At 35.1% G+C, this 22,291-nt stretch overlaps 3 protein-coding genes across 4 annotated transcripts; 1 reads left to right on the top strand and 2 right to left on the bottom strand.

Annotated features, from left to right (window-relative positions):
- The first annotated feature begins 2 nt into the window (after positions 1-2).
- LOC135078937 (centrosomal protein of 162 kDa) lies at positions 3-20,988 on the top strand. 2 transcript variants are annotated; one of them, XM_063973538.1, is made up of 5 exons: positions 3-128; positions 17,072-17,624; positions 17,724-18,239; positions 18,317-18,531; positions 19,813-20,988. In XM_063973538.1, the coding sequence occupies exons 2-5, from the start codon at positions 17,216-17,218 to the stop codon at positions 20,038-20,040; spliced, it is 1,368 nt and encodes a 455-aa protein (XP_063829608.1). In that variant the 5' UTR covers positions 3-128; positions 17,072-17,215; the 3' UTR covers positions 20,041-20,988. The 2 variants fall into 2 exon arrangements, with proteins under 2 accessions (XP_063829608.1, XP_063829607.1); XM_063973537.1 differs by lacking the exon at positions 3-128 and adding an exon at positions 136-1,069.
- On the bottom strand, positions 1,150-12,997 carry LOC135078946 (carboxypeptidase B-like). The gene is made up of 9 exons (XM_063973547.1): positions 12,858-12,997; positions 5,750-6,106; positions 5,409-5,600; positions 3,807-3,940; positions 3,080-3,240; positions 2,654-2,785; positions 2,292-2,388; positions 1,798-1,944; positions 1,150-1,482 (listed from the first exon to the last, which is right to left on the bottom strand). The coding sequence occupies exons 1-9, from the start codon at positions 12,949-12,951 to the stop codon at positions 1,243-1,245; spliced, it is 1,554 nt and encodes a 517-aa protein (XP_063829617.1). The 5' UTR covers positions 12,952-12,997; the 3' UTR covers positions 1,150-1,242.
- Positions 13,967-16,634, bottom strand: LOC135078938 (E3 SUMO-protein ligase ZBED1-like). The gene is made up of 3 exons (XM_063973539.1): positions 15,943-16,634; positions 14,520-15,835; positions 13,967-14,457 (listed from the first exon to the last, which is right to left on the bottom strand). The coding sequence occupies exons 1-3, from the start codon at positions 16,095-16,097 to the stop codon at positions 14,450-14,452; spliced, it is 1,479 nt and encodes a 492-aa protein (XP_063829609.1). The 5' UTR covers positions 16,098-16,634; the 3' UTR covers positions 13,967-14,449.
- Positions 20,989-22,291: the final 1,303 nt, after the last annotated feature.

Here is a 22,291-nt window from a genome sequence, read left to right as displayed (position 1 = left end):
ATACTTAGCAGAAAGAGTACGATATCAATAGCAAAAAATTAAAAATAATTTATATCACAAGTTACCCAATATTAACAATAGTGGTAGAATCATATTACACTAAAGTATACCATGACTTTCACTATGAGGTAGGTACTACATCTAGATTTTATTTTAATCTTACTTTGTTTCTTTCGTGTTTCCATCTGAAACGTAAGAACTTTTATTTGAATGCTTTTGTAATAGGATAGATTTTTTATGATTGCGATAAAAAATAGTAACCATTTCCTATAATGTTAAGTCATAAAAAATATAAAATTTATAATTACTATTATGTCCTCCACAATGCATTCCAATACAAATCGTAAACCAGCTTTTATTTATAATATTATGCAGAAATTAATTATTAAATAATAATAAGTACTAACTAAAATAAATCATAAGCCGTCTCTAACATTGTCTACTCGATGGCAATGACCGTGCGTGACAATAATAAATGAAATAATAAAACTATTGCAATTTTCCGGTTTTTGCAATCTCTAATAAATGTCAAAATCGTAGTCGTTCGTTGCCTGGCAACAAAAATTAAATGTTTGATCGCTTTGAAAGAATTGGGAAAAAATAACATGAATGAAGTTTATTAAAAAAGAAAAGTAGCATTGAAGACAATTTGTTGTTATTTTAATTTAATAATAACATGTCTAAATCCGCCATGGTAGACCTGGTTGAATTAGCATCTAATGAAAACAGTATTTCTACAAAAGAATTTCTCAATCTCGAAAAGACTTGCGAAGCGTACAAAGACAGTGATGAAGAGATAAAAATGATATTTACTGAGATAAACAAACTGTCTGGTGGAATAGGGAATAATAATAAAATGGCAGAGGAGGATATGGATGATGTGGAGTTGATTTTGAAGAGAGCAGAAGATATTGCTCTAGAGACGGAAAACTTATTGAAAAGTAGCCCTGTCGCTGATGTGACCGGCAGCAGTATCCCAGGCAGTGTATCCAATTCGGTTGTCATACCCCAAATCAAAGTTAGCAAACCCACAGAAAACCAAGATCAAAATTGTAACTTGGCACATAAGGTTAGTACCTACTTTCTGATCTCTCTTTGAACTCTTCACATAATGTAGGAATTATTTTAATTGTGAATTAAAATGCAACATTTTCCATACAATAACCATTTATTGCTTTTAGGTTGAGTACTCTAAAATAACTTACTTATCCTAATTTATTAACTTAATGGCATGTATTGTAATTATTCTTTATTAACTTGTGCGGCCAAAACTCTTAGTGCTGCTAAGGAGCCCTTGGCCACTGGTTCGATATAAGTGGTGGGTAATACAAAGCCGTAGCGTCCTGTGTCTGAGAGTTCAATGGTGTACGAGTACTTGATTCCCTGTGCTTTGGCCCAGTCGTCCGACCCTCCTGCGGCCGGGTACAGGGTATTGCTTGACGCTCCTACTGTGTATTTGTAGCCGCTGGTGTTTTCAATGACCTACAGACAAATAATTAAGGAATTTAAGCAAAACTTGATAAAGATATTTAAAGAGATATTTTGAGAGGTATAATAAAATAAAGGGCACCAACTTTTTGTATTGGATTGGTATTTTTAACTTGGTTACAGCTGGTTTTAATTTTTAACTTGGTTAGACTGCATCTCACTTAACACCAGGTGCGATTGCAGTTAAATACCTGCCTTGTCTAGCATAAAAAAAGCTATTTAAAAAAAAACTATACAAAGATAGGACTTGTTGTGATAGTCTCCTGTCCTTCTCCTGTAGTGTGATAGTGGAAAAAATATTCTACTTACTGCTGCCATCTTCTGGCCAAGGGCATCCAGTTGTTTGTAGTCTGGGGGCACAACATTGTCGTAACCCCATGGGTACAGGAGGTACTGGCCATAGCTGTGGTATGTCAGGTATGCAGTGAAATTGGCAGCAGAGCTCTTGAAGAAATCCTGGAAAAAAAAAATTCAAGGTGTTCAATAATATTTGTATTTGAACTTTTGAAGTTACTCAATTTTAAATTTGTATAATTAAAAAATCTGTTTAGTAGGTTACTCATTATTTTTCCTCTGATGAGTATGTACAGTAAGTACGATAACAATTGTTTTGTCAAGTACTAGTTAGTTTAATCATTAATTTTATTGTAATTAAACTTTTTGATTGTTATGATCAGTATTGGGAAAACCCAACTAGCTAACTAACTACTCATTGATAAAGTGCAAGGCAATTTTTATAAAATACGCAATTAATTTGTGCTATGATGAAGTAAACAAATATTTTAATAGATAAAGATATTTACGGAAATAGCCTTTGATTCAGGTTCGGAGAAGGCGCGCGGTCCTCGGTATATCTCGCTGCATTGATTGTTCGAAGTGCCTTTGCCGCCCCAACGATATCTAGTTCGAAAAGAAGACAAAATTTAATTAAAATAAACCTTAAATTGTTTTAACGACGTGAAAAGTGAACGATTCTGTGCTTAGTACAACCCTATCAAGTTAACTGCGCACCACACTGGAACGCGACTCTTCCTTGCACTCGCACCTGCACATCTTCTCGCATTCGCCTCGTCCCGTACTAGTGTTGATGTGACGTCACGGCCTCCATGTGCGCAGTTAACTCGACCACTTTACTTGATTTACTACTTATGTCTGACATCCTTACCCGAAGTTTCTGTTGAGATCTACTCCGGAACATTGTCGTACTCCGTAGGAACTTCTTCTGTTCTTACGCCAGAGACGGTCTCCCACGTGTGTGAATTCGTAACCATCTGGGTTCAGAACTGGCAGGAAATACCTGGAAACATGTATTACTTAAGTCTTGGTCTTTTCAAGGTTCGAATTCATGAATATGATTTTAATTGGTGAGTTTTGAATAACTCTCATTTTAATTTGATTCTTGCCGGTCTAATGATCTGCGACTAACTTAGCCCTGTGGGCGTTAAAGTTGTAGATCCTGGCTACACAAGAGTTGGAGTAAGCCCTATTAGTTTCCAAAATCGCGCTTAGTTTCGAATTTCTCTGTTGGTGGTTTTTGGATTCATGTCTCTGGTGCTATCATTCCATTGCGATTCTCATTATAATGACTTACCAATCGATGTTTTTGATGTCATCGGACTCCACGTCAAAGTTCTCTGCGATCTGGTTGATGAAGTAAGTGACGGTTGCTGGACTGATCCACTCACGCGCATGGATTCCGCCGTCTATGAACACGGCTTTGTTCGTTGGTTTGCCGTCGGATATGCGGAGTAGCTGTTAAAAAAGATTTGAATTTGGGTTGGTGATCGTGAAAACTTAGTGTCTCTCAAGAGCTATTTTTTCTACAGATAGTTCAAGTTGCTCTGTTTCGAGCTGGATAGTTGTTTCATGCCCGTTTTCACCATCAATCCCTAATTTTTAAGCGACCTCTATGGTAACACAACAGGAATTTTGTTTAGATAGGGGTCAAAAATTAGGGATTGATGGTGAAAACGGGCATCAGTTTCACGTCAATAACTGTAATTTATTTTACTTGTAATACTTATTAGTTTAGTTTGGAATAGCGATCTAGAACAGGGTTTCCCAATTTTTTTTTTGCCAAGGAACCCTAATTGATTATACTTTTCCTAGCGGAACCCCCGTACTACTCCGCCCGCACGCCCTGCCCCTCCCTTGTGCGTAAACAAGTCGGGGCGAGCGAACAACGTCGGTCACGAAACGTGGGATAATATTTTTTACGGAACCCTTGCGGCCTTTCCACGGAACCCCAGGGTTCCGCGGACCACCATTCGGGAACCGCTGATCTAGAAAACTATTATATTTAGATTTAAAAAATCTACCTTTAGCTCTCGACCTTCGTGAGATTTTCCAATAGTCTTAACGCTGACTAGAGCAGGATACGTTTTGGCCAGGTAGTCCAGGAACCCATGGATGTCTTCCAGTCTGTGGTACTGTTTCCAGTTCATTCGGTGTCCTGCAAGTAAATGCGTTTGCTGGTGAACTATGTTTAAAATAATAATAATAAAACAAGTATTGGGTCAGTGACGATTGCTTTTCACAAAATATTCAGTTTTATTAGACACTGAAATACATTGACAGTGTTAGTTCACATCATTAACACTGCAGTACACGCGCCCCTTTTTTTACACGAATACACGCGCGGCCTACTCTGGTAAGCCAAATTAAAATCACTGTAAATCAGTTTTTAAGCAATTTATGAATAGAATTACTATGTAAATGATAAAAGTGTTTATTGTAGTTATTTTATAATCAAAGTTTCTTTATATAAATATTTGGGATCAAACATTATAATCAGATTTAAAAGTTGTAAATTTTTTGTACCAAAATTGCACTCTGAGACCAATGTTAACAAAAAAAAATTTACTGAAAAAATATGATTAGTTTTTTATTTGTCATAGTATTCAAGACTTTCTACTGCCTGGAACACGGGGTAAATGCAATTATTGCAAGTCTTTCATAATTTTTTTGTCGAGTGATTTCGGGCTTTTGAGTAGACTCGCAGTTTTGACGGCCAATTTTAGAAAAGTGCGCAGACGCTAGCGACCCAAGCTTTACTGGCTTACTGACAAATTTAGTAAACGAGGCTTTCCTGGAATGCCAGCTCTCTGGCGCAAGTTTTCAAAAAGTTATAGCGTAAAATGTTACCCTGGTCTACTATAGTAGTCCGCGCGTGTACTCTAGTGTTAATATCACAAGAAATCATGCACTGTTACGTTAAAATAATCCAATAACATTGGTTATCGTATTCAGCAAAGGCTGTTATTAAAACAGTTGTTCCACAGACTACACTCGAGTTAACTACTTCCGCCACACATTAGATCTATGTGTCCAATATACCAACATTGGATGAGAGTTGGACATAGGATTTAAGAAAAATAAAAAGAAATTCTTCAAATTTAAACAACATAATATCAAAATTATCGTGAATTTCAAGAGATTTTTATCGAAAGGTAGGTAATGTGAGGTAGGCGGCGTGACCAAACACATTGTAGAGTTGATATCAGCTTCTTTAATTTTATTTATTAACATTTCGAATAGTAGTGTAGAGCACAAGAGTTTGTTATTAGAGAAAAACAAGTTTTTCTGCTTGGAACATAATTCGTATTGAAACCATTATTCCCTATGTCTTCAGACAAATAGGCACAATTTAGCCACAAACACACATAGCCATACAGCCTGATTCTAACAACGAACCCCAGTGCGCATACGCCCAATACTCCATGGGTACGTTGAGTGTATTGTAGCCCATGTAGGCTCCCATTATACCAAACCGAGAGGCCCTGTAACGCCAAAAATTGTAAGCTCTAGCTGCAACAAAATTACACCACCCTTGGAATATTGGTTACGGAATTTCGCAGCCACAATTCTTAATGAGCACTTCACATCGCAGAGTTTTACCCTTCCGTAAAAATAATACACACCTCGCCTGTCCTGGAGCTCAGCTTCATTTTCATCGAGCGGAGGATTCTCTTCATCAATCATCTTTTGTAGGTTCTCAATTACTATGACGTAACGTATATTTTCCTTGTTTAAGGCTTCCGTAACGTTTTCCACAGCGTGTGGTTTTACTAGAACATCGATATAGGTACCGTTGCCAGCCCATGTTTGAATCACTGAAATTAAAATAAAAAAATTCATAAAATTCATTTATTTTTGCAAATAGGCTTTAAAAAGCGCTTTTACACGTCCCAATTATAAATGTACATTAGCATTTTGTTAACTTTTTTATTCATCATGTTATCTTTAGCATTTATTTACTCACAGTTTTTACGGCGCAATTGTCGAAGAAGTTGCTTCACGCCGGTTTTTTCTGTAGACACCTTCCAAACTTGAGCCCCAGTGTAATCAACTCGTTCCACTTCATTTTTGAGATTCCCACTTTTGACCTGCGCGCTGTCAGATTCGCTCTGTGCATTTACTAAAGGTTCAGCTTGTGGTACTTCAGGCGGTACTTCATTTACAGGTTCTTTGCTAGCTTCGATAACTACAACATCTTCTACGTTATTTTGAACCTCATTAGTCGGTTGTTTTTCTAGAACTTCTGGTGATTTCACAACTTTTTCACTTTCCGACTCAGCAATTTCAGACGGTTGTCTCACAGAGTTTCTAGGTGGCCAATCTGTAAAATATTGAAAATTTAGCTTTTGTTCAAAATGAAAGCAATCCTTAAAAAGAAGTTACATTATCAGTTGACTAAATTAGTAAATTCTTCAGTTGTAATTTATTACGAACGATAATTTATACAAGAATTTTCCGCGGAGACATAATTATTTTTTGATTTGATAGTGCATTTATGTAAAAAGATAATTATTTCATGTGGAACGCAAATTGGTGATGCTGTTCAGATACTCTAGCTAGTTAACTATTTGTGCTAAGCGTGATCCATTGTCTATTATTACCGTGTTTCTATGATACGCGATTAGACCCCTCTAGTGCAATTGCATATCATAATCGCCTTTTGCGGCTGTTCAGGATATATCTCATGAATCTGTAATGAGCTGATGGCATTACCGCGTGATTCTTTTGTTTACTTGATCTATCATTTTAGCTGGGCCAAAAAGTTTAAAGGGAGAAAATATTGTTGAAGTATTTTGAATGGATTTTAGTCATGTTTATGTTACGGTCAAAGTGATAAATGTGAAAATTATGAATAATCGCCGGTTATTATGAATAATTACCGCATGATTTGGTAAATGTGATTAATATGAGGTCATTTATGTGTGTATAAAACTAAATAGGCGGCTTAGGGGTGGCCCAAGGGCCACCCCCGCCGCACCTTAACCTATTTTTCACTTTAAATCAAAACATTATGTTATATGCATCATGGAAAAGTAATATTATGCAAAAAACATTCCAAACTCATTATGCCAAATTATACTAATATATGATATCAAAACGTTCAAAAGTTTGGCTGTACACGAGCACGTACACAAGATGTTGTTCTCTTTTATGAAATTTGTTAGTACTAAGGTTGAATTATTAAGAGCCATTTCACAAAAATATTCCGCGCGAATTTAGGTAAAAGCTGTCAACGCAACGTCAAAAGAGTAAAAAGAACGCTGAAATGGACAAAAAAATCTTGAGCCGTGACTGTATTAAGACTTGATGTAAGTTATTAATTTTAAGGTAGAATGAGGTATTCAAACTTGATAAATTAATTTAAATTTTTAATAGAGTTTAATAAGTCTTTTATATTTCGATTCATAATGAAACACGAATAGGTATAATATGTAAAATATATATTATGTACAAAATAAAGACAGTCACATAGTGAAAAAAAAATCTGCCCCCTTACAGCTCCATCATCGGACCCTGGATACGAAATATTCGTCAAGGCGAATCACACAAGCCCAAACTCCATAGGGTTCTATTGTTTTGTTACGGAGGTGGCTATTGCATCTCCTCCAGATCCATTATCAGACAGAGCTAAGAAATAAATAAATAAATATTATTATAAGTAAACAAATAACTAAAATAATGCATCTTACTATCTTACTTCTTACTAGTCTTACTAATATTATAAATACGAAAGTTTGTGTGGATGTTTGTTACACTTTCGCGTGAAAGTAGTATCAAAATCTGTTCAGTAGTTTTTGCGTAAAAACTACTGAGCAGATTTTGATGAAACTTTACAGTACAGTACAGCAGTACTAGGCAGTCTGTGTTCAACTATCACTCGGGTCGGAAGTTCCTATCGCAAGACCTTTGGTTCACTCAGTTCCGATACGACTCTAGTGCTGTGTGTAATTATTTTCGTGAATACACTGAGTTTATTAATTTCTACGAGTGGATTTCATTTTGCCTGAGACCTACGCCATGAACCCTGAACCAGAAGACCCTGTCGCCAGCGACAGCGACGCTTATCCATCCCTGGCGTCGCGACCAGAATAACAATGTATAGGCTATAATTTATGACGATCTGTGACAAACTAAATTTCAAGCGGGTAAAGCCGCGGGCAATACTACATATTTCATACTAGCTTTTTGCCCGCGACTTCTTCTGCGATGAAGTGGAAAATGGTTCTAATAGAATTAAAATATTCTAAGAAAAATAATTTTGTTAAAATAAATGATTATATTTTTTGATATAAAATCTACAAATTATTATGTTTAAATATTTGAATACTTACAAAATTATGAGATCTTTCTAAAACAAAATTAAAACACTACACCTGCCGCAGATTTCTTTGTAAACAATGTTTTTTTGTTTTTCCTTCAGGTGCCAGCATAACCAGGCTATTGTGTGCGCATACTCTGGAGTATTCCACATACAACTGGTCGTCGGAGAAGCATAGATTTCCATTAAGTCTACTCCCGCTACCATATGGAACTCCGCTAAAACTCGTGAGGGCGCCAACACTTGCTTTTTATCGAAAATTAGTATGAGCAGCTGCGCACGCGGTTGCCCGTTGCAGGCTCTATGCAACCACACTATTTTAAACCGTGGTCCCTAAGCATGAGATGGGAAACTGCACTCTCTTGAATTCTCTTGAATTTGATGGTGTTAGGGGGGGGAATCCTAGGAATGAATACAGACTTTCCAATGGAATCTCCTCATCAATATTGCGAAATTGCGAGTTGCAATGCAATGTTACGTTTTCACTTGTTATTTTATTGTAATCTGACCTTGATTTTTCAAACACGTGTCAAAATAAAAAAAATAATTTAAATCAAAAGTACTAAGGAATATTTCATTGATATCAACTTAGAAACAAGCACAGATCACAGAAACTAAAAGGAAATGTGAAAAGCAATGATGACAGTAGCGACGTCATTATGTAAACAGTTTATATTGCTTGCATAGTACTAAAGATTATTCGAACGTTGAATACTGATACCGCTGTGGATAATGAGCACATAATTTGATTTCTTTGTGTGTGTGAATTTCTAATACGACACTGAGTTTCGAACTCAGCGCATTACTTAGCATCTCTCTACAGGGTGGAAACGATAAGTGATCTCATTCGATTATTTCTAAACTATACAAGATATCGAAAAACTGGTTACTGATCCTGAAAGTGCTTTACGAGCTCTATCCAACGGTACTAATAATAAGTTACAGAATTAAATGGATCTATCAGAAAATTCATTGTTTTCAGCTTCCATACATTTAGTAAAACCTCATAATATTAAAAACTATACAAGATATCGAAAAACTGATTACTGATCCTGAAAGTGCTTCACGAGCTCTTTCCAACGATACCAATAATAGGTTACAAAATTAACTGTGTCCATCCTAAAATTCAATGTTTCCAGCTTCCATACATTTAGTACAGCCACAGTCATGGCACTCATGTCTTGATAATATTATTATAGCAAGTAAAGCCTAAAACCAATGTTTTCCATGAATAATTTTAAATAAGAATGCAATTTACGAGTTAATTTTAAGTGTTTATTGTTTAATAAAAAAAAAAACTTCTAATTTTGTTTGACTGGCATACATTTAGTATGGAGGCTGAAAACATTTAATTTTCGGATAGATCCAGTTTATTATGTAACCTATTATTGGTACTTGAAAGAGCTTGTGAAGCACTTTCAGAATCAGTAATCAGTTTTTCGATATCTTGTATAGTTAAGAAATAATCGAGTGAGATCACTTAACGTTTCCACCCTGTATATTTCTATGGAACCAAGTTATCTCCAAAATAACATTCCACACCTTTTTAACATAGTCAGGTAATAATTTTAATAAAATACGAAGCACGTCATCTATCAATGTATATTTTAGAAGTTAATAAATTATGCATAAAATATAAACACTAGAAGTTTAGTTAAATCGTAGAATTTCTGAAAAACAAGTACTAAAATCGTACTGAAAAAAAAGTATTAATATGTTATCTAATTTATTTATTAAACGTCGAATTTTATCAAAGATTTTGTACTAAAGTTTTTGAAAATATTTTATAGCCTACATAGAAAAAAATTAGGATTCTAAATCGTGAGAGAATTTTTTTTCGGAGCCTATTGCCTCCAAACAAACAAACAAACAATTAAATCTTTCCTCTTTTATTAGTATAGATTTAACAACAAAGCTTCCCTCTCGAAACAAACCGCTTCTTTTTCTTCTTCACGAAACAAAACTCAAAGCGGATAAATAAATAAACAAATCTTTGAACAATTTCACAGCGCCATCTAGTCCAAAAGTAGGCCACCAATATGCTTGTGTTAAGGGTGCTAGCATAATGGATATACTTTTTTATAATTTATTTATTAAATTAAATACATGAAACCTACATGTTATACATAGTTACACCCAGATCCGTCAAAGAAATTAAAATTCATCATTTCAATTTCTGCTCGGCCTGCCGACTCGAAACAGCCTCTCGGCATAGTATCAAATGTATTTGGTCGCCGTACAAATCACCGCTTTACGACACGAACGCACGTAAACGTCACGGCGGGAAAAATGACACAGGTCCTGCCTTGACGGGCGCTCGCGCCATACTAATCGATGTCGGCTTGCGCATTGTAATTTATACTGATATTCACATCAATATTTTGACAAAGTGGTTACTAATATTTAAACAATAACTGTAGAAATCAATTCTACAATGAATATTCTTTATTTTGGGATACTTTTATTGCAGTTATTGTTGTGTTTTTAAACCAAAAACCACGATCAAAATGTGACGTTAATCTTCAAATTTGCCAAATTATTTTTAGATTTTACTCAATAATGGTAATGAAATTCAAGAATCTATTTCATTAATGGACTACAAGAATATATGTCCGATGATTACTATATATTTTTAAGCTTATTATATGAGCATAAATAATAGATACAGGACTTTGAAAATGAGTCTGCGGCAATTTTTCCGTAAAATGGTTGTGGGGGATGGGGCACTGTGAATTAAGCAAAAGAGTTTTAGTAAATCCGTTTCATTAATGGTCAACACCAAGGATTGACCTATCTTTCGCAGTTATTAAATAATCTCTGGGTGTTGCTTAAGATAGTAATTCATGCTTCCAAAATCTTAGAAATTCGCACGAAAATGTAAAATGGCTCTTAAATAATCACTGTTAAATGTGATTAATTTATCACTTTCACCGCGACTGTCGGGAATTATTCATAATAACCGGTTATTATTAATAATTTTCAATTTATCACATTAACCGTAACATTTACAACTCTTTACGTCTTTCAAGGACAAACATTGGAAAAATATAAGAAAGGAACAGTTTTAACGCCTAAACTGTTCATGGTGTTATAATTTTTATTTTATCAATATTTCGTATCGTATTTGAGTACTTTATTCACACTGAAAAGTATAATAGATTTATCAAATTTAATAAATGGATATATCGGTCAAATGTAAAGTGATTTATGGTACTTTAATAGTGGCAAGTCTTATTGTTTTGCCAAGGCGATTGTACACGCACTGATTACATCGCCCCAGAGTCATTGATAATAGAAACATGTTTTAAATGCGAGCCCCGTCCGTCCTGTGACATGTTTAATGACTTTCTCTGGCCTTGCCGTGATTTCCATTCCACGCTGATCTCGGATCGAATGAGGAATTATTTATTTTTGAACGTCCTGCAGGTGTTGCGGCTTTTGTTATGTCAATGCCATGAATGTATTGATTAAATTGTCGCTAGAGCGCGTAAAACTTTCCCGAATCTATTTGCGAAATTAGTGTTGTTATGAAAATGTGCTTTCTTTTACGTTACTAGTTAGAAATGGCTGGTACTAAATGAAACTAAATTGGTCAAAAACCATTAAAAAAAGTGTTTAATAGAGACTAAAATTGACTAAATTAGACTTAACAAGGAAGACTATTAAGTCACCACTATAAATTAAATAAATTGCAAGTTTAACCTGAGTTCACAGCTACCAGTAATGTAACAATAACGGTACTTTTAAAACTACCTAATAGCGAACTTTCATTACCTCATTTTGGATTCCTTGCACGACAAAAACAAACTTTTTGAGAGTGCCACAGCCCTTTTGCATTGTTAAACGAGTTGATCTTCATGCATTTTTATACGTAAACAGTTTCCGCAACTTTCAATCGTCGATTTCGATCACGTATATCGAAGGCGACTGTACGCCCGGAATAGGTATTCGTTTTAGAACAATGTTACCGTGTATTGTCGTTTCTTCCGCTTTTTAATTAATCATTTCATTTTTAGGAGTAAATTTTTTGATAGGCCCTGTATTTTTTGGTTGTTTTGTATGCCTGTTTTTAAAGTATAAAACTCCAAAATATGTTTATAAAAGTCTAGAAGCCTGGGTCATCTAAGTTTAATAACATAATTTGCATTTTTATTATTATTTTGTCCTGTTAATATCATTTAGGTCAAACAGCGACCCTAACATACAAAATCCGGTGAAAACCGTCTCACATACAGTCATTTACATAATTAAAATTAATTTAGCTATGTATTTAAATTACATGTAAAAGTTTGTAGCGCTAGATATTCAATTTCATTTCGCATATTGAATCAAGTTAGCGGAAAAGTAGGACGCAAGATTTCTTGTTAGAATATTTTTTGTTTAATCGTTTTAGATAAGTGTTAGATAGTCTAATTAATCTATAGATAGTTTGGGAATAAAGCTTTTGTGACAAAAATGTATCGGTACGGTGCAAATTGTAGCTTTTGAAACGAAATAATTTATGTTTTATTGTGGAAGTGCGTATGCGCAGAAGTTGTGATTTATATCGCCTTGTTTTAATGGTTCAGGTTATAGATCTATTATTAAGAATCTAAATTAACATCAAATAATGTGATACAGTTTTTGAAGCTAAATATTTTTTAAAGTTTATCACCTATTCGAATTGAAATGGTTTACATAAAAAAAGTCCTTGACATAGGTAATAATTAGCATTTTAAATACTCCAAAATTTATGGTGTTTACAAAAACTTACCTTGCCCTGGCTCTAAGTCGTTGACGAGTGGTGTGCCGAGCACGAACGTCGTGGTCGCCAGCGCGAGGACTACCGCTTGCATCAACGACCCCATGGCTACTGACCGCACCGATGACCGCACTGATGCGCCGGCGCAGCCGCTAAGCCTTTTAAGCTCCAACTCTACTTTGACACTTAGATATCACGAGGAAAATATTACGCGGATTGCACACGGCATGTGCCTGTTTGATAGAAAAATGTGGTTAGAAATGATCTCAGTGGGATGTCCACACCATAGTCGTAGCTAAAAAGTTTTCGTAAGCAGATATAAATTATCAAAGTTCCTAATCGGAAATTGGGAATTTTATTTTCCTGTAGCATCTAACTAAACTACAAATTAGCTGCTAAAATGACTAGACTCTACCTAGAGTCTAGCTCCATGAGAGGATTTTGTCGACGACCTTTCATAGCAAACTTCTGTTTAGCACTACTCCGTACTTCATGCGACAATTTCTTTCAGTTTTCGCTTTCCCTTTTTAACATTAATGTGTTAAATGTACAATATTTTGAGCATTATTTTCTACTTGTTTTCATCCAACCGATCCTTTGTTGTTGGAGTTTCTAATTTTAAACTTGGGCTGATTTGCCGAAATCACGTCCCTGGCGCCGCATCGTTAGTAGGGACACGGTATCGAATAGAAAGTATCGATACTGTACTCATGAGTAGTATCGATAAAAAAGTATCGTACTCGTAAAAGAATCGACACAAAAGTATCGATACCTCAAAGTATCGAGTTCTTTTCTCAGGCAGGGCCTACGCCATACGTTAGTTTGTCAATGTTAGTCAGTTCAGTAAGTATCGTCTGTACCTTCATTCATACAGTAAGAGAAAATGAAAAAGTAACAAATGGTACATATATAATTATAAGGGCTGATTTTTCCATCGTCTGATAACACTTAACAGACCAATAAAGTGTAATATGATTAAAAGTAAGTGTCACTTTATGTTATGCATTTATTATAAATATGAAGGTGTAGACAACTTTGATTCGCTGAGTTATACTTTATTGGTTTGTTAACTTATACCTTACGATGGATAAATCAGCCCTAAGATAAATAAAAACAACCTGTAAGTAAAGCCACAATTTTTTAATCTAAAATATTATAAATCCCATTCCTCCTCGGTACAATCGCTCAAGAAAAGAAGTTTGTCGAGCCTTTTTGGCGATAGGCGGTTACGGGTTTTAGTAATTGTACTTCCAGCTTTCGAAAACAATCTTTCTGAGGGCACTGAAGTCGCAGGAATCGATAAAAATTCTCGTGCCAATTTATATAATTTTGGGAAAACAACTTTCATGTCTTCCCATTGTTTCAGAGGATCCAAAGAGAGTGGCGAAACCTGTGTAGATAAATAATGGCTTATTTCATCCTTATTTTCAAACTGTGATGAAGCACTGGTTTTACTTCGCTTTTTCGTGTGAGCTAATTTCTTGTGGTGACTCCAAAAATCGTAAGTTGTTTCAAGAGAGGAATCGCTGTCATGATCGCTGCCGATAACACTAGGAGACGTTGTTATATATCTTCTCAGTGAAGAAATTGCCTTTGCACAAGCTTTAGCGTCCTGAAAATGGATATTCTTGAATCTCGGATCTAGCAAACATGACATTGCAATCAAATAATTACCTTCAATATGTCCGAATCGGCGTTCTATCTGTTTTAGGATTTCTTTTTTTACTGTATCTATTACCTTTCCATGGGGATCATCACCATCACCTACAGCCATAGGTATAGTATTAATCTGCGTCTTCAAACAGTTCACCATCGGAATTATTTTACTAATGGTTACATACTGTTCACCTGATAACTCTTTGGTTACATACTCCAGCGGTTTCAAAATACAAATCAATGTTTTAATATTTTGCATTTCTACAGCCGATGGTGTGGGTGGTGCTTTTGTATTTAACATCAAAATTTGATGAACTATTGGTGCTAATTCAATGTATCTCTGTAGCATATAATAGACGGAATTCCACCGAGTCTTCACGTCTAAAATCAGTTTGAGAGGTTGAGACCCAGTTTGCTTTTGACGTAAAGAGTCACTGAGGATTACACTGCTCTTGAAAAATTTTACAATGTCTCGTACCTTGCTTACTAATGCTCCTAAATCATTGACTGACATGGCAGATTCAGCAATTAGATTAATTGTATGAGCAAAGCAAGATAAATGTTTGTTCTTTTCTAGAAAATTTGCTATGCCGGCTATCATGTTCGAGCCATTGTCTGTAACTACTGCAGTTATTTTATCCAAACTGATGTGTATACCTGCACAAATTTCTTTTAATTTTTCAGCGATAAAATCACCAGTATGACGCTGATCCAGTGCAACGGTAGCTATGCAACGTGACACCAGTTTGTCTTCTTGCAAATAATGAGCAGTAACCCCTAAATAACTGGTAACAGTCATCATCTCACTCCAAATATCGCAGGTTAATGCCACGTGATCTACATTGTCAAATATATTTTCTATTTTCAAACGCATTACACTATAAAAGTGTTCGAATTGTGCTTTAAGGGTATCTACATGAGGAATTTTAAATGATGGACATGCTTGATGCATCAATTTTTTAAACCCACGCCCTTTCACAATGTCAAACGGTCTTTTATCAACGCAAATAAAATAAAGCAAACATTTGCAGAGTTTCAAATAATCTTTTCCTCCATCCAAATAAGAGTATTTTCGTTCCATTGATTGTACAATTGAAAGTTGCCTTTTTTTTGGAGGTGGTGCATAGGTTTCTTCTAACTCACCATCACCACTGATTACTATTGGAATTCTCTCGACATCAGATGGTGAAGGAGTTGTTAGCAATGCATCTGATTCAGGTGCTTTCGATGTACTTGTTGATGGTTGGGGTTCGTGATCACGACTCGTTAAATTCGACAGTTCTAACTTTTTCTGAATCGTCGACATCGTCGTTTGTTTTTTATCTCCTTTTACACTAAAAAGAATAATATAAAATAATCAGTTTCGTGCGCCTATTAAATGACTACAAAACAAATTTTAGGTTATATAAATAAGGACCATATAATCATTAAAAAAAATTACCTTGAGGCATCAGAATTAGGGTGTTTCTTTAAATGTTTATTCATGTTTGACGTATTCCCTGACGATTTTAAAGTTTTGAAACAAATCTTACATTTCACCTCATCTTTGTTAATCTTGACGAAATACTGCCAAACGTCACTCTTGGTAGGCGGCATTCTTTGGATATTGCACTGATTCAAATCCCGATACAAACACAGAATAATTGTGAGTGCTGTTCTGAATAGGTTGAAATATCAATAAGTCAATTATCATTTATCAATAATGCAAGAAAATCATTAAATATCAACATGTTATAAATAACAACCAACTGTCAGTTAACAACAACGAACGAATGAACCAGAGTTTTTTTTGTATGATTTTTTCGTGAGGTTAGGCAAAGGGATCTAAGTCCATACAGCTACAGTACAGCCAATGAACCATAGACTAATTAAACAAATGAAATGTGAATCCGGCAACCTACCGGCAACGGAACTATCTCTATGAATGAAAGCTTCAGCAAGATTGAACAAGATGGCGTTGCAAATGTTGCCATAAATTATGAATAAATAAAAAAACAAGTAATTTATTCGATACGATATCTGTCAAAAGTACTTGGTAAGTAAAAGTATCGAATACAAGTTATCGAGTACAAAAGTATCGGTATCGAAAAGAAACCTACTCGATACCATAAAGTATCGATACTTTTTTCGTGTCCCTAATCGTTAGGTATTTGTTTTGGAACCAGAATGACAACCTTCGTGGCCGAGGTTGAGACGCCATGGCTCGGTCATTGGCCCAAGTTGCAGTTATTCAACGTTGATGACAAATCGTGTTTACTGTAAACACGTTTCTAATGGGTAATTTATCTCAATAGGACTAGCTAATTGTGTTCTACGGTGATACTCGTGCGTCGAAAGTGAGTTTTCGGAATAAAATACAATATGAACAATTTTCTACGAAAATACTTCCACGGCGAGTTACTTTCTTTTTTACTCCTCGACGTAAAAAAATTAAAAGAGCCATATTTATGAGTTTACTGGAGGTAAATCCATTAATGAATTCGCAAGTAGGGGAAAGGCTGGTCTCTAAACTCTTGCTCTGTCCCTTATACCTTGTAAAGAAAATAAATAATTTGTCTTTCTTGTCGTAGCAAAATACCAAGCAAGCTGGTAAAGAAAATAATGAAAATCGACGCAAACCAAAATCGAGACCTTATTCGGCTGGGGTTATCGATACTAAGAAACGAGAAGGCGGTAAAGTTGCAAGATTTGTTACAAACTCACCAAAAAAGAACATGAACTGTAAACACGAAGGTTTAATTGAAGAGCTAAAAGATACCAATGAGAGAATTAAAAGCATTGAACTCTTGAATGTTCAACTAACCGATGACAATAAAGTTCTGAGAAAGAAACTCGATCAAATCAACGAACAAAAACATGTTGCCGATTTGAAATTAGCTGAATGCGAAAAGTTTATCAGTCGAATTGGAAAAGAATATGAGAACAGAAATATGGAACTCAAAGCGGCTAAAGAAAATGAGGGAAGAATAATGGCAGAGTTAAATAAAGAACGTAACGAGAGAAAGAACTTGACTATCCAACATGAAAAAGACGTGATTGTAATTCATGATCTTCAAAGGCAGGTCAAAGAAATGGAGCTGATATTGAGAAGGAAACATCCTGATTCTGTATCAGCCTTGATAGGTGCGTTTCGTTAATCCATAGGTTTTAAAATAAGTTTTTAATTATGGTTTAGTAACCATAATTCTAATGATGGTTTTATTAACTACGTTATTATTTCAGTGGCCTCAAAGTCATCGACAGTGGAAGATAACAAGAAAAAGTTATTGGAAGAACGAATCGCCCGTTTGGAACAAGAACTGAAGGACAAGGAAGATCATTTTCAGGGTATACTGTTAACGCTTCAGGAAAAGTTTGGAGACATGAAAGTGAAATATGAAAACCATATTATTGACGTAGAGCGACAGCTAATGGAAGATCGTAAAGTAAACACAGAGCTTAAGAATAAGTTAGGCAAAGCCAATATGGTTGATGCATCCGTCCAAACAATGCCTAGGCCTTTACACACAATTTCTACACAAACATTTTTAAAACCAGACAGAGCTTCGTCAGCTGTGAGCAGACTGTCGCAGAATTCTGCGCTTTTATTGAATAAGTTGAAAGAAGATAGTTATTTAGTGGCCACAATTAAGGGCTTGCAAGCAGAGCTTACTGTAAAACAACGAACTATTGCTAAGATAAACAGAGAAACAGAAGAATTAAGGAAGAATTTACGGAATCTGCAAAAAGAAAAAGAAGGTAAGAATCAAATCTACCAGTGGCTACTTATAAAGTGTTTTCAAGCTCTGGTTTATACATTTTAATTTTCTTTTCAGTGCTACTTCACATAAACCCTCAAAAGAAGATAGGTTTAAAGCAAAATAAGTCTACAGAAAACATTTTGGCAAGAATGAACACTGAAATGGTGACCGAGTTGGAAGAGATGAAAAAGCAGAAAGAAGTAATATTGCTTGAACGAAACAGCTTGTTGGATTCTTTGAAGCGAACGAACGAAGAGTTTATCTTGCTGAAGAAGAAGAGGATTCAAGATGTGAGTTTACAACCTATAGGATCTCTAGATCTAGTCTCTTAACTCAGTCAGTGCCTTAGCCGGTATGGAATGGTGTTTTTGAGACTTAAGACCAGGGATGTTATGGTTATTTATCCGTAACCGAAACTTTCGTATATCCGAAATAAAAAAATATCCGAAACCGTAACCGTAACCGATTCAAAAGTTTCGGATAGTTTCGGATGTAAGCAGTTTAAATTGTTTTTTTGTATAGCATTATTATGTAAAGGCATGATTTACCTTTATAATGCCATCTAGTATCCATTTTTTTTTATTACTTTTTATTAGATGTAAAGTGTGCGGCCAGATGTAAACTATTGCAAATTGCATTCTAAAGCACAGATATCCGTAACCGTAACCGAAACCGGTATAATAATTATTCCTATATCCGTATCCATAACCGAAACTTCATATCCATAACATCCCTACTTAAGACATGCTTCAGATTTGTGAGCATACACGTCATAAATGTCAATGTCACCCCTCCCGTGTCGCTCCCATACCTCAGGCACTTACTTAGTTAAGTGTAAAGTCCGATTTTTAATTCGACGGAATTCTGACAGCTGTCATTTTTTGACAATTCAGAGGTAATAAGCCTTTTTTGCTTTGAATTATTAATAAATAATATGAAATGAAATTTCATCAAGTACAACTTACAAGAATGAACTATTGTTTGTTTTGTGAAATCAGTGTACACTAATTATTATGTACATTTTAGAGATTAAATAGAAAAAAACGTGTTTTTAACACAGTAAAATAACATGTTATCATAAACGAAAATATGTATTGATCATCAACCATCATTATCGTCATCATAATCAACTTGGATTATAAAATTGGCATCTTATTAAATTGGTTATTTTATGAAGCTAAGATTTTATTAACAAAAGGATTGTCATAAAAAAGGTTTGTAACCCATGGATTATTGGCCAGGGAGTCCAGTAATAGAAAAATAATTTCCCAATTTTTTTTGTAACTTTAAAAATATGATAATAAAAATTCAAATAACCATTTTGAAATGATCAGTACATTTTTAAGCCTTAGTTTTTCAAGTGAAACCTTAAATTCAAGAAAGGATTATTTTTTAATTTGTGAAAATGCTCTCCATTCTTAGTGGGAATGTTTCAATGTTAGCAACACTTCTGAAATGTCAAAATTCCGTCGAATTAAAAATCAGAGTATAGTGTACTAGACCTATGTATAAAATGTAGACAAAACTTTTCATCTAATACATTATAATGTATGTTTTAACTCTTGTTTTAGCTACACACTCTCCAACTTGCCCATGAAAAAGAGCTGATGCAGATGAACATGCAAGTGTATCCTTTACAAGAGGAGATCAAACTCCTGAATCGAACCGTCGAGATCCTTCAAGACCGTTTAAGATCAGCTGACGATAAATCTGTTAGACATCAAACAAAAGAGGATAATATGCACGCCGGAGGAGATACTGGCAGTTTGAAGAGTACCGGTAAGAAAGAGAACCGTTAAGAAAGAAAAAAAAACTATTTTGATCTCTATGGTATTGATGACGTATTTTACATATCGATCGATCACCCGCATTTATTCCATAAATAATTATTAATTTATATTCATCAATAACAATTAATTTGTGTGATTGCTATGTATGAATTATTATGGTACGTGTAGCTGATAATAGAATTTAATTTATCGCACTGCATTCGTTTGGTGTGCAATAAAATTTTGTAATTTTGTACACAAATTCTTCGTTTGACGACCGAATAGTTTGGTCGGTTCATTGAAATTCATTCACCATCGCACGTTGAAGATAATGGTGAAAGTATTTGTGACGTTTGCCTTAAACGTGTGACGTTTATGCCTTTTTTACGATGCATTTTACTTAACCACGTGTGTTATTTACTTATGCTTAGGGTTGCCATCTCTAAAATTTGGAAATCAGGACAAGACGCGAGAAAACCCGGATTTTGAAGCCCAGAACCCGGATATGTCAACAGTCAACAGGTTTTTATAAAACTTAGTCACGTCGCCCGGCATTGGCTTAAGACTTAATTTTTTTTTACCCGGACAACAAAAAAAAACCTCACGCCCTCTAAACTAGGACAAATCTGGGGAAACCCGGACCGATGGCAACCCTATTTATGCATAAGAACGTTGAAAATTATGTGATAGGGACCAGATAGTTCATAAGGAGAGTTCTAAGTGTTCTTGAGTGCCTAAGGGTGATAAATATAGCATAATTTTAATCCCTTGTGATTGTATAATGAAATAAATGATAAGCGCAAATTATGAGATGATTAATAGTACTTGATACTTGAAGAAATTGTAAGTGGTTCCTATAGTGCGGTATACGGAGTTGCAGAGAAATTATCTAGTCAAATATTTTCGTGAGTGATTTAAGCTTGATGTTAGATGTCAGGTATTGTGGTGCCTTCTATTAATAAAGCGCATTATATTTCATATTGTATTTTTATTTATTTAAATGCTCAATATCTTAACTATACCATCGCGCTAAGCCTAGGTGCAGGCCATCGACTTTTAGTTGGCCGATAGTTAAGCCCGATTTTAATTTGTATGAAGAATCGGCAGATATCAAATCGGTGTAATAAATGTACGCACTTTCATACATGATAATGAGTACAGCCCGACCCAATTATCGGCTGACAAAAAGTCCATAGTCTGCAGCTAGGCTAAAATAATGAGGACACTGTAGTAGGTTTCAGGTTAACACAAGTCGTTCTTAGATCGCGAAGCGAAGTAATGGCCGTGGAAAATACTAATAACGACCCTTTCTCGCGATATTTATAAAGTGGTTTCTCTAGTTAACAGTTTAGGTTAACAACTGGGACACAATGAAACTAGTTTCTCGGCCCAGTTCCTTCCGATAGTAAAACTGAGTAGAAAATACAGCACGGGACCGTAGCTTGAGAACCAGCACTGTAAATGTGCGATAAAATTGTATGAATTGTAAAGAAGTAGGTAGGTACCTGTGCTTTAAGTCGCTTAATTGCATGTTACATTATGTTATTAAACTAATTTATTATCAGTTAACATTATCTCAAGTCTCAAAATCAATCAAGAATAAAGACGAATCGAGATCCTCATCCTTATGCTATCTCTGAATTATTAGAATTGAGAATGTTACTAGGTATGCAAAATCACTTGAAACCTATGTTACAGTTAGGCTTTTACATTCACAAATACATTAGTTTTTATTTCATTCAAAAATACCCAGTAGTTATGATTTTATAGGCATTCAAAGTTCGCTTAAATATTGAGTGGCGCCGACGGTCACGTGACCCCGCGTGACGTACATTCACAGTATCCGCTCACTAGAAAACGGATATAAACATACTTAAATACATTTTTTTTTGTAAATACAAACTTATTATACATATTAACACCCAGACCCATCACAGAAATTAAAATTGAACCAAACCCAAACTTGATGCGATTGTGTCGTTTTATTGCGAATTACCTTCCAGCTCCATCATTAGACCCTGATTACTATATAGAATTAAAGTACTCGTCAATACAAAACGAACGAACCCAAACTCGATGGATTTAAGTCGTTTTATTATAGAGTTCCTATGGCCACCTTCCAGCTCCATCATCAGATCAGCTCCATGTCATCATAATATTGCATGATCATCCAAATCACATGTGTTTGCGAAATTTCAGCTTAATCGGTTGCCTGGAAGTGGGTCTTAATTCAGCTTGCAAGATTCCACCCATACAAATATGAGCCAGTCACTGTAATATG

Source organism: Ostrinia nubilalis, chromosome 15 (genome assembly GCF_963855985.1).
Source record: "Ostrinia nubilalis chromosome 15, ilOstNubi1.1, whole genome shotgun sequence".
Classification (NCBI taxonomy): Eukaryota; Metazoa; Arthropoda; class Insecta; order Lepidoptera; family Crambidae; genus Ostrinia; species Ostrinia nubilalis.
This window is presented reverse-complemented; position numbering and strand designations above follow the sequence as displayed.